At 35.4% G+C, this 17,899-nt stretch overlaps 1 protein-coding gene across 1 annotated transcript; it reads right to left on the bottom strand.

Annotated features, from left to right (window-relative positions):
- Positions 1–1,314: 1,314 nt before the first annotated feature.
- On the bottom strand, positions 1,315–16,462 carry LOC144438996 (uncharacterized). The gene is made up of 10 exons (XM_078128235.1): positions 16,326–16,462; positions 9,614–9,714; positions 8,608–8,698; positions 8,040–8,128; positions 7,325–7,398; positions 6,085–6,177; positions 5,555–5,601; positions 4,833–4,916; positions 3,969–4,118; positions 1,315–3,129 (listed from the first exon to the last, which is right to left on the bottom strand). Exons 1-10 carry the CDS (start codon positions 16,413–16,415, stop codon positions 2,698–2,700), a joined length of 1,251 nt encoding a protein of 416 aa, XP_077984361.1. The 5' UTR covers positions 16,416–16,462; the 3' UTR covers positions 1,315–2,697.
- Between the last annotated feature and the right edge of the window lie 1,437 nt (positions 16,463–17,899).

The following is a 17,899-nucleotide window of genomic DNA, read 5'->3' as shown; positions in this document are numbered from 1 at the left end:
GACGATCACTATTCTACCAACATATTATTCTATTCTGTTCCCATCATACACTGCAATAAGACAAAGTCATTTGTTTACAAAAAATTTTACTATAGAAAATGATTATTCTATTTGAGTAGCAGTTGGACAATTGCCATTCTACCAACAAATTATTCTATTCTATTCCCATCATACACTGCAATAGAACAAAGTCACTTGTTTTATACTAATGTTACTATGGAAAAGGATTATTCCATTTCAATAGAGGTTGGACAATCCCCATTCTACCAACACATTATTCTATTCTGTTCCCATCATACACTGCAATTAGACAAAGTTATTCGTTTACAAATGTTACTCCGGAAAAGAATTATTGCATTTCCATAGAGGTTGGAGAATTACCATTCTACTAACAAAATATTCTATTCTATTCCCATCATACACTGCAATAATACAAAAGTCATTTGTTTATAAATTTTACTATAGAAAATGATTATTCCGTTTCTGATCAACTCGTTCTCTCATGACTTATCTGATTCTGAACTTAAGTCATTATCTCACGCAAGTTTTCGTAGTGTAGCGGTTATCTCGTTCGCCTAAGCTAAAAACTACAAACACAACGTCAATCAATACTGCAACCTGAACCTGGGAATCGATACCTTAAAAAGTAAAGTTCGCCTGCAAGAGGTCTTCCAAGCCTGGAATCTAATTTTGGTCGAAAACCAACTGAATACCATGACATCATCTATGAGCCCCTCTTATATGTCATGTTTGTATCCTTTTGCTTTGTAAAAAAAGAAAGAAAGAAAAAAAGGCAGCTACAAATGCTTTCCAAACGCTACTGAAACATTGTTTTCCTAGCCTACCTGTAGACTTGTGAACAGGTAGTGCTACACAATTCTGCAAAATCCTGACTCACATTTTGAATTAGGGAACGGAGCGCCAAATTTAAAAAATTCAAAATGTCAGTTAGGATAGTGGAATAGAGTAGCGATAGCTGTTCTCAGGTACACATGTAGGCTAGCGCGAATTCAAAAATCATGTCAGTGAGGACAGCGGAATAGTATAGCGATAGCCATTCGAGTCTACAGGCAGGCTAATGTTTTCCTGTGGACGTAAAAATAGTATTTGCATGATGAAATTTACATAATTCAATCACAAAACACTACACACCAGTGAGTGATCAATGACACAGCTGTAAACTTGGCATAAGTTTATTATATTATTCTGTCCATGTAATTTTTACATGTATGAAATTTTTCAAAATCAAAACAAGACACATTTTTTTCAAAAAATAAACACCTGTGATTTGTTTTACTTTAACAATCATCGGGGATTATAATCTTTTATATGAATCTCTCTAAACAATAAATGGGATCCTGCACATCTGTTTTCACGGAACTGGTTGGCAAGAAAAGACAGTTACTATAATCACAGCACTTGTAACATCTCAGACCACTAGATAAATATTGGAAACATGGAGTAAACAATGTAATTGTCTGCTGTGTGAAAATGACAAGGAATACTTTTCCCCACATATTTCTATTATGTGGTGGGTGGAGTGGGGGTTCACATACCTGTGGTGCTTGTGTAACAGTAGATCATTGGAGTGGGGTGGGGGGTCCCCACATAATATCTTTAATGCGCGATAATGCACTTATGTTATGCAACTTGCTGTAACTGAGTACCTCTGAAAATTAATACATCATTTATAACAGAGAGACTGAAAAATACTCTAGAAAGATACTCCAGCACTGTGTCAACCTTGGACACATTTTCTCTCATTACTAAAGTGTGTCTACAATGTGTGGCCATACAAAACATACATGATTTCTGTATTAAACACAGGTAAATCTGAAAAAAAAATGCACAGGTCACAGCCCTTCGCGTCACTAAAGAAATTTGGTGTGAAATTATCTCTTTATTTTGTTGATGCTCAATTTGGCAAATGCTGAGAATTATTATTTTATGGCAAACCACGTATAATTTAGGAAAAATGTGGCAACCATTTCAGAGATAGTGAGAATAATGAACTTCTGTGATTACCAGTACTAATGCCATTCAACAACCATGAAGTAATATTAATTCATAATAATCACTTGTTAATAATATCGACATGGATAGGAAACAAAAGTAATTAGAAGTATTGCAAAATTTGCTAAATAAATTTCAGTTATCGCCACTCCTTGCATATACCTCAACTTTTCACGACTTTCAACAAACTTATGAAGTTTTCTTTGACATTTCAAATATATCCTTTTTGAATTCTGAATCTTCTGATCAAAGAAATTGAACCTACCTATCCTCACTTTATTAAAATCTTACTGTAACTTTTGTCATTTGCACTATATAAAGCAAAATACAATTCAAAAATATATTTTTGTCATAAATATAATAAACCATTTTTTGAAAATGAAAATGAAATTTCTTTCGAAAGAAATGCTTCTGTAGAAAACTTTATGAATCAAATGTGTTGTTACATTATCCAGTTTCAAATGTGTTGTTACATTATCCAGTTTCAAAATGTGTTGTTACATTATCCAGTTTCAAAATGTGTTGTTACATTATCAAGTTCCAAATACAAAATGAAATGTAACAGACAAAAAACCAGCTTACTGGTCTCAGCAGTGAATAACTGGCACATTGTCAATATTTACTAGTATACTGACTGGAAGTTGAACATACCCGTAACTTTGTCCATGCTAAAATATAATTTGTTCATGATTTGACAACAACGAAATGTTGCTTACACAGCTGACTGTCAGTTACCTGTGAACTACACATACAATCATTCATTATCATGTCTTTAGTCTTGGTTGAACATTTTTCAGCAGTCTTCTCTTCTCCAATGTCTTGTATATTTTTATCCTGTCCAACCTTGTTATTATTACTATTATCACAATCAGAGTGACCATCAGTAACATCCATTGTCAGTGCAATTTCTGGCTCACTTTGAGTCACACACATACTCATGTTTGCATCTGTTTCTGACACAGTTTCCTTCTGTTTGATGTTTTTCAACTTTTTGTCCTCTTTTGTTTGTATAGATGTAGCCTCTGACTTATCCTTTTTTGATGCTTTGGTAGTTTTGACAATGTAGCCGCTCAGTTTGGATGCCATGCTTCGCTTTGTACACTTTCTTGGCTTCTTCTAAGAAGTACAAAATCAGAAAGGAATGGAATGTGAGAAGTCATTAGAGTACGACTGTATTCAAAACTAATTGTGTAAAAGTATATAGACAATGGTACATGGCCACAAATTTGTTAAAGGGGGATGCCACTCCACGAAATAGATACATTTTCATAAATTTTAGGTTCTGGAGAGTCATTTCATGATTTTACATTACCTACAATATGCACGATTTCAGAGAAACTGCAAGTTGAAGTTGTGCCACATTTAGTGAGTTTGTGTGCCGCAGTGCAGCCGAATGGGAGTCTTCAGAAATACATGTGCAATAGGTGAACAATGAATATTCATAACTCATAAGTGCTTATTACTGTTAGTGAAAACACTATTAACAAATTTCTGTTGACTTCCATGAGGCCCACAGCAAAAATCCCCAAATGTGGAGACGTTCAAATTGTTCGTCTGAAAAGGTGCATAATGTAGGTGATGTGAAATCAGGAAGTAAGTCTCCAGAACCTAAAGTTTATGAAAATACCATTATTTCCTGGAATGGAGTTCCCCCTTGTAGTGCTTGACAACAATCTAAACAGCTATAGTCAAGTGGATCTTATATTATATCATAACAAGAATCTCTCCCATGCTGGTAATCACTGGTTGGTAACAACTGGCACTAAAAAATTGCAGCTTACCGCAACAGCAGATCTCTGGTCAGTCACATTGTTTTCATAATACTGTGGCCTAGAAATTGACATCTTTGAAATAATATTCAGTAAATTGATTACTATAAATTAATGACTGACCAGCACTCTTTAAGAGACTGGGGAGTACCCTGTCATAGATAGCCATAATTTTCACCAACATACCTCTTTCGGTGGTCTGTTTGGATCATGTACAATCTGGTGCTTAACCAATGACACTTTATATCGGAACGTCTTTGTGCAGCCTTCGTGGAAACACGCATATGGCCTTTCACCTTCATGGTAGTTGCGTATATGTAATGCTAGATTTGCAGCCTGAAAGAACAACACAGGGATGAACATTACATATTAGACAACACACAAGTCAGGTTAAACACATTCAAACAAAATTATGGGTTTTGATACTCCGATTGTGACTACAACCTGTGTCTATGTCATTGGTTCTCCGGTGCTTACGAGTCAAACCATCCCAAATTGTCAGTATATTTCTCGATTTTCAATAAATTATACTTCAAGGGGTACATATATAATCATATTACTTTCTAATATTCTTTTTTCTGTTTTGTTTTTATCTGCCCTTTTGTCCCCCATTTTACCATGTTTTTAAGGGCGCTCATGAATAGTTATGTTCCAATGTTTTTATACATATGACAATAAAAGAATCTGACTCTGAATCTGAATCTGAATCTTTTTTTTTTTTCATTCAACCAGAAAATAATTGTGACCTTTAGGGTTTGTCAGTAATAATCAATCGACTCATAGTGACAATTTCCTTAGGTCTCAATTATTTTCCTCGGTTGAACAAAGAAGAATCTAATTTGGGAATAATATCTCTAAATTATGAACAATGATGAGGACAGTGATGAAATGAAAACTTCATATTTTTTAGGATACAGATGTGGTTTACAATCATTCGTCCATTGTTGACCACCTTTATTTTGATGTTTACAATTTGTTCAGTCTCTTGGTATTGCATAAATGGCTCATAGAGGGTCCAACTCTGGAAAGGCAAGACAGGTGTAATGTTACCTTCAGAAATGTCTTTTGGCAGCCATCTTGGGTACAGGCAAATATTTCTCTTTCTGTGAGATGAATTTCAGAGTGATCTCTCAACTGTGTTTGTAGAAAAAAAAGGAAGAAAAATACTTTTACACTCAACAACTTTCCAAACTTTACTTTTTTTAATATACAGTCAGTCCAACTTTATCCAATCACAACTTCCCCCACCACTCCAAAATCAGAAATCTTGTTTTCGACAGACCAATTGTTAATAAACTCCAACATGATCTAACCATGTATGAACTGCGCCCCCCCCCCCCCCCCCCCACTCCCAACACTATCACACTTTCAACCTGTTACTATACTAATTATGGATAAAATAAATCTCTAATTAACATGTACACTGCCAAATTTTGGCCATATTAACAAAATTTCAGTGATCTCTTTGACTCTGATCAAAAAAATAATACCCAGTTATAGTACATACAGCTGTAACAACGTGCTACAGGAAGTAGACAAACCCATCAAATTGTAAATTTCTTGTCTCAATTACAGGTGTAAGAACCACTGGAATGAACACAAACTTTTAACAAAACAATTCCAGCCTAAATCAAATATTTTAATTACACTAATTACCACTGCATGATAACTTTGTTGTAATCAAGTATTCAAGTAAATAAAAATATTCCTTTTATCAAAAGAAATTGTACTATTTTCTAAAGACAACAGGATTGCATAGGGTAAGTAGTTACCTTCCACGCCATGTTGAAAGCCTTGTCACAGATATCGCACTTGTATTCTGTCAAATAATGAAAGGTACATGTAAGTGCTTGCCATGACTTTCCAATAAAAAAACTTCAAGATTAATATTAAGATTAATGGACATACTCCATCATCTCTCAAAACATGTACTGACAAACAATAATCAACAAGCAAACATTTACACAATCATGAAACATCAACCAACACAAATGCACATGCCGATCCACAAAACATGCATGCTTTCACATACACACACACACACACACAAACCCCAACTCACACACTTGTAAACAAGCACACACAAGCACACACATGCAGACATATTACTGATTCACTCATATATAATAAACACAAACTTACACACACATACACAAGCACAAACACACACATACATGCACACACATTCATATACAAATACAAATGAGATCAAACACTTGCATCACCCCACATCCCCTAGTAGTGGCACCACACACAGATAATGTATGATTACTACCAACGATTAACACCATAATGAACTCACCTTTACGTGCACGATGTTCTACACTAACATGTTTATTCAACTGAGTCCATTTGTCAAACTTTGCTGTACATCCGTCTTTTTTGCAAGCATAACCTAAAACAATGAAAGACACATCACAAAAATAATTTCATGGCATAATTCTTATTATTACATATGTACCAGAGATTATACTTGCACTGGTGCACACACACATACTAGTGGTATTTTCACTGCAGTGCAATACCAAAAACATTAGTGTATACGTGTATGCAAATGATATGCAAATGAAGACACTATAATTCAAATGTAAATGAAAGCACGCAATTTTTTATAATTTTTTATGGAAGTTTGCCATTTCAGCTAAACATATGTAATAGTAACAGAACCTCATGCTACATGAGTTCAAGTGTGGGTATTCAGGAGTATTTGCTCTTGTATTTGTAGTGTTGTCTGCTGCACTTTCATGAGCACAGCAAGTGAAAGCACAGCTGCAGAGAACATTGCAAGCACTGGTGCAAATACCCCGAGTACGCCACACTATCACTAATACATCATCGAGTTCTGTCAAAAATCAAACATGCTAGAATATGTGCTCCTATCACAGAAATACAAACACATATCATTATGAAAGACAATGGACTTAAAATGGCAGAATAAGTAAAATATACATCTTTTGAAAGTGTTTCGAATATTTTGAATACATTTCATAATTGTACCTCTCTGATACTGAAAGAAAATAACAAACATACATAGAAGGCTCTGAACACAAAAAAGACACATTCTTTAGGCCTAATAAAAAAAAATTGTGTTGTTTCAATTAGTTTTAGAATAGGTGGGGTAGGTAGATTTTTTATTTTATTTCATTATATTTTTTTTGAGGTGTGAGTGTCTAGGTCAGGTAGTTATGTGTTTTCCAAATGGTCTCTGTGTTATTGGTTTCTTCCCATCAGATGTACAGCCGTTACAGACAGGAAGAACAGTTTTTTATTGTGTTTTTACGTTGATGGCAGTTTCCGCATCCACTGTTTCTGGCGAGACTTCACAATTTTATGATTTTTTTCTTGAACATGTAAAAAAAAAGTTTAGGGTCGGCAGTGAAAAACTAGGTAGGGGTTGGGTAACCGAAACCAAACAATTTTTTTTTCTAGACCTTAGTCTCCAAGTGTGCTTTTCTCAGAAACAGATCTGCTTATTTTACTTTTAGAATTGAATCTGTTTTTTTCTTTTACTTTCCTGTTTTCAAATAACTGTACGAACTTACCAAGATGTACTTTGGAGTGCCTTTTTAATACACTTGGAACTAGGAATCTGGCTTCACAACCTTCATGTTCACACCTACAAAGATTAGAATCAAGTTCAATTGAATTGAATTGAATTGGAATGAGTTCAAGTTCAACTTGAAACTGAACTTGGAATTGAAATGATTTACATGGTTTTCGACAAACCTGGGAGAGAAGAGAAAATGGAAACACCAAGAATGACTCACAGTATAAATGCTATATAAGAAAGAATGTGCACTTGACTGTAGATGATACCGTGTTCTAGTATTGTTTTGCTAGGATTATATCCTGATTATGATCTTGATGACCTCAAGCAGCAGGGTTGAAAAGAGTTACGTTTTCACCACTTTATCTACGAGAATATTTCAAAAGGATTGATGATTTTAGCTGAAACTTTGTGCAAATAACTGCATATTAGACTACAACCAAAACTGATCAGATTTTAGTGGAAATCAGATTGGGGTTGGGATTTTTGTTAAGATTCGAATCCACTACCCTATGTGTTAGCTTAGGTATGCATTCCACTGAGTGTCCACTGGTTCATATGCATTCCACTGAGTGTCCACTAGTTTACAAAATACAGTAATCATGCCAAAACCACAAGACTTAGTATGATGCTAGCAGTGAACATATGATGAACAATACAGTGATTTGACGTTAATCAACGAGATATGTGTTTGACCAATTTCTACTTACTTGTATGGTTTCACTTTCGTGTGTTCATATTGATGTGTTTTCAAGTGTTGGTGCTTCTTGAACGACTTGTCACAGCCCTCAAACTCACACTTTACATCGTAAGATAGAAAAGAAAAAACTGTCAAGAATTATTTGTATTCACTTTCTTAAAGCTGAAACACACTGTTAACTATGTAATAATTCACTCCAATCAATTACACCAATTCTTTCTTCAGACTACTAATTCTTTTCACAATTCACAATAAATAAGATTATTTGTTCACCAAAGCCTAGGGTGTGCTTTTAATCATTCAGCGCTACTGAACAGAACATTGCTTTGGAAATCGAGGCTATACAAATTTGATTGATTGATTGATTGATTGAAAGTTGACACACCAATACACGTTTGGCCCCATTAATTATACTACATGTATGTCTCACATCTTTCAAGTCCTACATTGTCAGCTGATAGAGGGTGTATACAAATCTCTCCCCCCCCCCCCCACACCCCACCCCATCTTCCTGTATGCAAATTTTGTCTTCAATTATATTCCACTTGTTTCTTCAACAACAAAATCTACCTGCTTACCTTATATCGGTTACCTTGGTGATATCTTCTGATGTGTAGACTTACGTTGCCTTTACAAGCAAATTTTTTGTCACAACCTTCTTCAGGACAACTATAGATAAACATTTCAAAACAAAACACTCTGTTCAATCTAACAGTGCTGAAATGGTCGAGCATAGACTAAGATACGTTATGTTGTTTACCCAGCTATCAGGCTTCTTCTGTGAGTGCTGGCTGATAGTGTGGCACAAAAGTCTGTATCTTGTAGATTAAGTCCAGCCAAAACAAAGTCAATTTCTTGTTTGAACAGATGTTCTATTTTCAAAATATCCTCATTTTCAGATCTCTATTTCACTTAGTCTGAAGAGGCTCCAACTTGAGTATGGAGTCAGATATATTTGGCTGGTATGACTCCATTCACAGACAGAGATCGAAGTACTCTCAAACGTGCGATCGAACACTGATGTCGACGTCTTTGAATTTGGCACTGGATTTCTCCATGTAAAATATGTAAAGTTGTCAGTAGCTCATCAAACTTCACTTTCAATTTTCAAAGGCAACTTATTAAATGATGTCCAATGATTTCTTTGCACTGAAAGATTACTTTTGTTAAAAAAAAACTTGACTTCCGAGTCATGAACGATAATGAGATGTTGCGTCCTCATTCACTAAATAGTATGTGCAATGTGAACACTATATGTCTATTAGACATGTACACTCCTGTACCATACAGGTCAGTGCAGGCCTGTCAGTGAACGAGGGCCCACCTTCCTCGTTATGTATTCAAATGCATTGTTTGTAAGTTTGAGAGCACTTGGATCTCTGACTGAAAACGGAGTCATACCGACCAAATATGTCTGACTCCGTACTGAAGTCAGAGCCTCCTCGGACTATATACCACTCAAAATCCAAATTTATATATTTTAGAACTCTCAGGATGTCTAACTTATTTAGTTCTACTATTCTAATATACACAAGAGGTAACTCATAACCACCAAAGATCCAAATACATGTACGTATACTATACCTGAATGGTTTCTCTCCTGAGTGTGTTGCTATGTGACGTTTCAGATGTGCATACCGTGTAAAACTCTTAAAACAGTCATCCTGTGTACATACATAAGGTCTCTGGGAAATGAAAACACGGAGATAGTCATTACAATTAGTCAAACCGATTGAGACACGTAGAACATTAAATAAATAACTCTAAAAAAGTTAAATAAGTATAAGGCAGGAATGCAGAGCAGACTAGACCAAACTCACAGTCACTTGTGAGCTAATATTCCATTCCAGGATGGTGATATATTCTAGTCTAGGATGATCATAATACAAAATAATAACGTTATTATTGGTATTTATGATATTCAAAAAATAACGTTACAGATGACCGTTACGGAATAGACACAATTTATGAAACTGGAAGATGATGAAGGTCATGGTCACAACGGCAATACCTTACAACCAATCAGCTACACACCAGACAACAGCAATACCTTACAACCAATCAGCTACACGCTAATCATATATTTGTTCATTAACATGATGTATTCGTTCATTAACATGTTGAAGCATGATGTAATGGGACCCATCATCGGAAGTATCATTGTGGGTCGTTTAAAATGTGCAGGTATTGCTTCGTGAAAGCATTAGAAAAACCATTTTGGATCAATGTTGTTGCAGATTGGTTGGGTAAAGTGTTTTCTAAGAGTGCCATGGATGCACATGGTGATGTTTTGGTTATATTTGTTGATTTGGGATCCATAATTAAAACGTATCGTTGAAATTGTCATGTATCTTCTACTGTATCTTCTGGTTTCATAACTTGTGTCTATTCTGTAACAGTCATCGGTAATGGTATTTTTTGAATATCATAAATACCTATGATAACAACATCATTATTTTGTATTATGATCATCTTAGACTAGAATATTACCATCCTGGAATGGAATATTAGCTTACAAGTGACTGTGACCGAAACAGAACAATAAATGCATAATTACAACAAGTTATAAAGGAGTAAGGTTTAATAATAACTTTATTCCACAACTGTATCATCAGTGAATACAGTACAGTATGGCAAACAACAATAAAAATTAATAACAACAAAACAATTTTTTATATATAAATAACTACATACAATGTAAGTTTTTCAAAAATTTGGCAAGAGGAAGATGATAAATTCATAATATTCAAAAAAGATCAATTTCTATCTCACATTCTCTAAACAATTTGTTTTCTTTGTATACTGAAAATTCTAAAATAAAATGTATCACATCATGAACTAAACTTAAATCACATCTTTTACAAAATCTTAAATCAAAAGGAACTCTTGGGGATCTCCTTCTACCTAATTCTATTTCTAAAGTATGGTCACTTAACCTAAATTTTGATAATAATTTCCGTAAACTAAAATCCATGAATCGATGATGATATTACTTAAATAATTTTCAAATTCAAAATTAAGTTTAAATAACTTGTATGTTCTTAATTTATTCCCCCTCCCCCTTTACTATCTTTATGACAATGATTTAACTCCTTCCAAGTCTGGATGTGTTCATTATTTAGTTTTACTGTTACTGCATTTGAAAATTATAGTGCAACATTATTTGTATTATAATGAGAACTTACTTTATCTAAATCATTCACAACCAATACATTGTGTATTTCTTTAATATGAATTGACCAATTAGAGTTTATTGTATTAACTCACTTAATGCACTCTTTAAAATATGACTATCAGGTAAGTTGTTATATTAATTCTGTTCCAATATTTAATGTGCAACTGTGGCTTTTATTTGTAAAGGAAATCTACCCAATTCACCTGTCATTTTACCTACTCCGAGTCCAAGAATAAAACGATAGAACTGATTACAAACTTGTTCTAAACTGTTGTAACAGTTATTAATGGGTGAATCATAAGCCTAAACTTCTGCACCATACATTAAAATAGGTGTAATTCAAAATGATCAAATATTAAACTTAAACATAATCTCGTAGTTGATATTTTGTTTTTTGATTTAGTATAGTATGACGGATGGGAAATAATGCCTTTAAAAGTGCTTTATTTGGGTTACGTTATTGAATGGTTTAGTTTATATTTACTATTGAAAATATATGTGTGATCTGTGGTAGTGTTAGACCCTCTCCACGAACAGATAACGTTGACACTGACAGGGCCTTGGGGCTCACAGTTTAATGTGCGGTGAATCTTTTAAATATATCCACAAATTTACAGTACTACTAGGAGAGAGGATAATACTAGTGACCACATTATCGATAGACAAACAGGTTGAACGGATACGCGGATATTCCTGAATTCAATATACATTGTATATAGGCAACATTTGTGTTTCGCCATCTTGAACGCCGTACAGGGTTGTGGGATTGCTCTCGCAATGTGCACCAGGAAATTTGAAGACGACTGGGGGGGGGGGGGGGGGGGGGGTAGAATCAGTCGAAAGCCATCTTTACTATAGACAACAGCATACGATTGATTACCGAATTATTTTGAATTTCAGTCATAGTTTGAAGCGACAGCCACTCCAGTAGCTCAATTTCATTGTCTGTTGAATGTACTAAGAAGTGTTTTTTCACTGTACGTCGTCATACAACTAAGGAATTAATCAACACGAGTACGCTGTAAACAACGCTATTTGTAGCATTGTCGTATCATGTGTTCCGTTATTACTTCTGGTAAGTTAAGCACAATTTCGGTAATATTCCTTTGTTTATGTCATGATTTCAACATTTTACTGCTATATTTTGACAAAAAATACGGAAGCGAACGATCACGCATGAAAACATGAGTGGCCTGTCTGGAGAGAAATTCCAATTCAATTTAGGGAAGAAGTCCATTTCAAGTTGCCGGTACCGCAGGCGGTTCCCGCGGGAATCCAAACCCTCCCGTACCGCCGGCGGTTTTACCGCTTTGTTACCGTGCATATTCATGAGAAACTCATTACCGCTTGACATGGCATAATGAATTCAGTGTGAATGGGTACCTGAATATTAATCAGATCGTTGTTTATGGTCGGTCCCGCGGGAACCGCGGGAACCTCGGTTTCTTCCGTCAATACAAAGATGTCTTAGACAGCAAAAAGTTACTGTCTATGGTTCTATGAGAATACAATAAAATGGCGATAATAAAGATAATATAGATGTGTATAAGCCAAACGTTTATGGTAGGGGTAAAAATATGCTCGTTTTATATGATCGTATAAATTCACTGCAAGTAATGTTACAATTGGTTAACTGCGACGTACGTTAAAAATCATCAGACGATTTCGAGTCAAGAATAAACATTGCCATACGAATCAATTTTATTGGAACATAAATCAATTTGTGACGAAAAGTCAGACACAACTGCTTTCATTCTTCGATCGCAGCGTGCATGCAGTGTGATCGAATAGTGGAACAGCAGGCTTTGTTAAAAATACGACAGTCTATGGTGACAACAATTAGTCTTTAGTTGAGAAGTGTGACCGAAATCAAATAGACGATAAAAAAAGTTTTAGAAACAAATGATGTACATGTACATTGTCAAGCGAGTACAAAAAAAGACATGCACGAAAAATGTCAGTCGAAACGGGTGATTTATTCATATCGTTATATATTATAAAACACACAGCAAGAAAGTTTAGAATGCGGTTGTAACCATAGACCCTGTGTGTCGGGTCTCAGTTAAAACCAATTGTCAACGACTTATTGATTGTCCAAGCTATGGTGACAACAATTAGGCTTTAGTTGAGAAGTGTGAGCGAAAACATATAGTTTATGACGATAAAAAAAGTTTTAGATGTACATGTACATTGTCAAGCGAGTACAAAAAAAGACATGCGCGAAGAATACCAGTCGATACGACACTACGTTTTCATATCGTTATTAAAACCATCCCCATCAACGTTTGGTACAAAAAAATATTGGGCGGCATAGGGCAATAAAAAAGGTGCATCAAGGTGAATGCCGCGTGTTAATTGATATAATGTATTATTTGAGTGTGCCTAAGCAACATAGTGTGAAACGGACCACATACTCATATAATTAAACCCTCCGTATTAAAGTGTAGTAAGAGGTTGTAAACCACTTATTAATTGTCCAGTCTATGGTGACAACAATTAGTCTTTAGTTGAGAGGTGTGACCGAAATCAAATAGTTATGACAATAAAACAGTATTAGACACAAATGATGTTCATGTACACGCGAGTAGAAAAAAAGGCATGTACAAAAATATGTCAGTCGAAATGTGCAACTATTTCATATACAAAGTCTTCGGGTGGCCATGGCCGCGACGATTTGGTTTCGTGTAACCTCATGATTTTTCAGATATTCCTTTCTGAAGTATGTACAACCTAAAGTAAAGCAGTTACGTTTTATTATAAGGGCAGTTTTCATTTTCTTTTACCAAGCGCACATGGCAAGGGGGACGTAACATGACCCCTGACCGACCTTGAAGTAATCATGACGTAGCTACTAGTGTGAACAGATCTGATCGCCACATTTTCGTATCGATGAACACGCCGCGCCATTGCTTATAGACTTTCTGGTGTCGCAGAAGTGTCCTCGCAAATTTGACTAATTGAGTCCAAAATCTTCTTGCAAATTGCAGATTTTATTCGCATTTTACGATTTGGCGAGTGGGCATTATTATTTTAATCATTTATCGATACTGTGACGTGAGGGTTCATGTCGGTACCTGTTTAAGTTGTGTCAGTTTGGAACATCAATCTCAGTGTCTGAACGTCACCCATGTCCCCATTGAGTTCGGTGGTCTACTGAATTCGGAAAAAATTCGGGAAAAAAAAAAAAAAAAAAAAAAAAAATTCGGAAAAAAAAACATGCGACAAATCATTGGACCTGCAAAACATCTCCGAATAGCATCATGTGCGACATGTTTGCGATCTATTGTTCTCTCATGAATAATGAATTTAGGTGTTGTCGGAATAATCAAAGGACATGCCACACAAAAGACTATGGAGATAATGTAGTGGTCCCGGTAACGTCGGTTTCCCGTGTACATACAAGCTCATTACTGACAGCTGAACCCGGTACCGCTGTTACCGCGGTAAAGGTGTGTTTCCCGCGGGAACCGCCCGCGGTACCGACAACTTGAAAATGGACCTCTTCCCTTATGCTAGCATCAAATATGCATGATGGCATCCAGATGACAGCTTCACTTTCATTTGAAAGGGAATGGTGGCATCTTCTATTGTTCGTTAATGTATGAGGAGTTAACTTTAGACTTTCATAGATTCAAGAAAATACTGCTCTTTGTTATTCGTCCCGCCAAAATTTGATTCAAGATTTGCTGAGCAATAATCCATAACTGCTATCATGGTGAATTTGTTTTAGTTAGTAATCTGCTAATCATACTATTGTTTTTAACATGATAAACTATAACCACTGAAGGTATAACTGTATAATAAAGTTACTAGGTTGTGACAATTATGACATATTAAAAATCACATTGTAGTTTAAAATGTTATCCCATTGTCTTGAAGTGGATGGGTGTGTTCTCAGTGTCTAATATATTTCAAACTGGATATGTATCAACATCTAAGTTATTTTGGGAAATTTCATGATATGGTTTTGTAGTAATAATTTCAATCCTGCACTGAAAATTGTTCATTACAATACTTTGATATATTTTTATGGTTGCTCTTTTTTTTCATTTTAACAGTTTAGTCACCATGCCAAGAGGAGGTCACCACTGCTGTGTTGTTAGTTACAATAGTAATAGTTCATACTCCATCCCAAAGCGTAGATTTTTTCGTATTCCTGCAGCAAAGACAAAGGCTGAGTTGCGACATAAATGGATCAGTCTTATTAAGCAAGCCCCACCCTTTGCAGTAACTGATAACACAAGAATTTGTGACCTGCATTTTGTTGATAAAGAGCCAACACTTTTGAACCCACTACCAGTAATTAATATGGGTTACACAATTGACATTAAAAAACCCTGTCGGAAAGTTATCAGGAAAGATGTTCCAGTCACAGCCAAGAAAAAGAAAGTTGTAAAACAGCCACTTGTGGAGAATGTCACTGGTGAAGGTACTCGTATTCAAGATCCTACAGATGTAAACAACAGTACTGGCATACACATGCATTCAGATGTCATTCAAGATGTGTCAGTTGTCTCAGCGCCTGTGAGTCATGTGTCACCAACAGACCACTCAGAAGTAAACCCAGAATATATTCCAATCAAGGAAACACTCTCGGTCACTGTTGGTCAGATAGATCACACAGGAGAGCTCAGTCTGGAAAATGAGAGACACCAGACTGAAGAGAATCAACAAAAGGAAACCATACAAGTTCATGATCATACATACATTGCAGGTGACATTTCAATACAGGAAGAGTCTGTACCAGCTAATCAAGACTTGTCCCGTGATGACACTAATTCACCTTTGCACTCAAGTAATGCTCAGTTTGACAGTAACAATGTTATGCCATCTGACATTCCACAATCAAATGGTACTTTGCCAGCAATAATAAAGAAGAGGGCACGTGATATCAGCATGTTGAAAAACCAAGTTCGTAAACTTCAGCTAGCAAACAAAACAAGGCCAAAATTATCTATCGATGATATTTCGAACAGTGACAAAGAAGTTCATTTCTACACTGGACTGCCATCATATAAAGCTTTTTCATTGGTCTGCTTTCGAATCGAATACATGAAACACATGTGACACGGCGAACATTATGGACTCATGAGAAAGCGACACCAAACAATATACCCTTACCTTGCCAGTATGTGAACACATATGTGCTTCGAGTCGCCAAGGCTTGTTAAAGAAGGCATCACAGCCTTCATACGTACAGAAATGCAGCATACTGGACAGTTAAAGAAGCGATCTCCTTCCCACGTGTACTCAAGTCGCCATTTTGGTTGATCTAGGAAGGACGCCCCCTTACGGTAGCAAGCGAAGGTCGCAGGGTCGAGCTGAGTACGGATCAATCCATGAGTTTGGGATGTTCATCAAATGATTTGAGATAGTTATAAATTAACATTGTTTTATCAATGAAAATGTCCTCAATTTTTTAAATCTTTTTTTTTTTTTTTTTAAATTTCCATTTACTAGTGTCTACCTACAGCAAAGAGGCTCAGGAACCAAAACAAATAAACAATTAAAAAAAAATATATGAATGAATGAATAAATAAATAAAACTAAATAAATAAACATACATACATACATACATACATACATGCATACATACATACATACATACATACATACATACATACATACAAGAACAACAAATATGCACGAGCGAGTAGATGAAAATGCCACTTTAAACACATAAATAACTAATCTAAGTTTAATATACATGCATATATACGGGTGGGGTCTGTATAATGTGCTATGTTTCACTGTACAACATTTTACCCACAACTCTCTCTGATTTGTAGTGTTGGACATCATCTCCTTGAAGTCAGACAAATCTCACCAGTGTATAGGGTTTTGTAAAAACATTTTTTCCATTTGGCAAGCGTAGAATTGCCACTGATGAGTTTCTGAATACCTATTTCCATCAGTTCTGATTTATTGTAGAAGGAGTAGCAATTTTAGGAATTTGTCAACAGATTATCTTGAAAGACATGCAGAATATTTGCGATGAAACTAAGGAAAATATATGCACCTGTTATGGCTTTGCCAAAGATATAGATTGATTTGAATAGGTATGACAAAAGAAATTTACATACTAAAACTCATCATACACACTGACTACCCAAGTTAGTGATACTTTGACATTGAGAAGTGTTTTATTCACAGCACATGGATCGATTGATAGGCCTTTCCAAAATTTGCCATGGTGGCACTGTACTTCCTGTCTGTGTATACCTTGGGGTATAGGTTACTCGGTTAATCATAAAGCACTGCTGCTTTCCTTGATGTCTGAACAATACGAAAAACATCCCAGATTTACACCACAATCTGGAATGGCCAATTGATTGATTGATTGAATTATTGATCGATTGAGTGATTAATTTTTGTGGTGGAAAAATAAAACTGATTAAATTTGTGTTATTCCTAAATTGACTCATTGATTTTTGTGATGATACAAAACTTTTTTCCTTCTTTGCCTGGCTTGTTTTCTCTCCTTCAGCTGTATATTCTCTTCATTGACTAAATAATGACATCTTGTCCATTCTTCTCCTCTTATCTAAATTCAAACACCCCTAATCACATTCTCCTCTCGTAATTAGCCTCAAATTGATCAAGTGATGACACGGAATCAAGATTGAAACAAGGAATAATTTATTGAGAATATCAAAATAACGGATAAACTGAAACACAAACAGGTTCAATATATA

Source organism: Glandiceps talaboti, chromosome 8 (genome assembly GCF_964340395.1).
Source record: "Glandiceps talaboti chromosome 8, keGlaTala1.1, whole genome shotgun sequence".
NCBI lineage: Eukaryota > Metazoa > Hemichordata > Enteropneusta > Spengelidae > Glandiceps > Glandiceps talaboti.
Note: the sequence above shows the minus strand (reverse complement) of the source record. Positions and strands in the feature narration are given on the sequence as shown.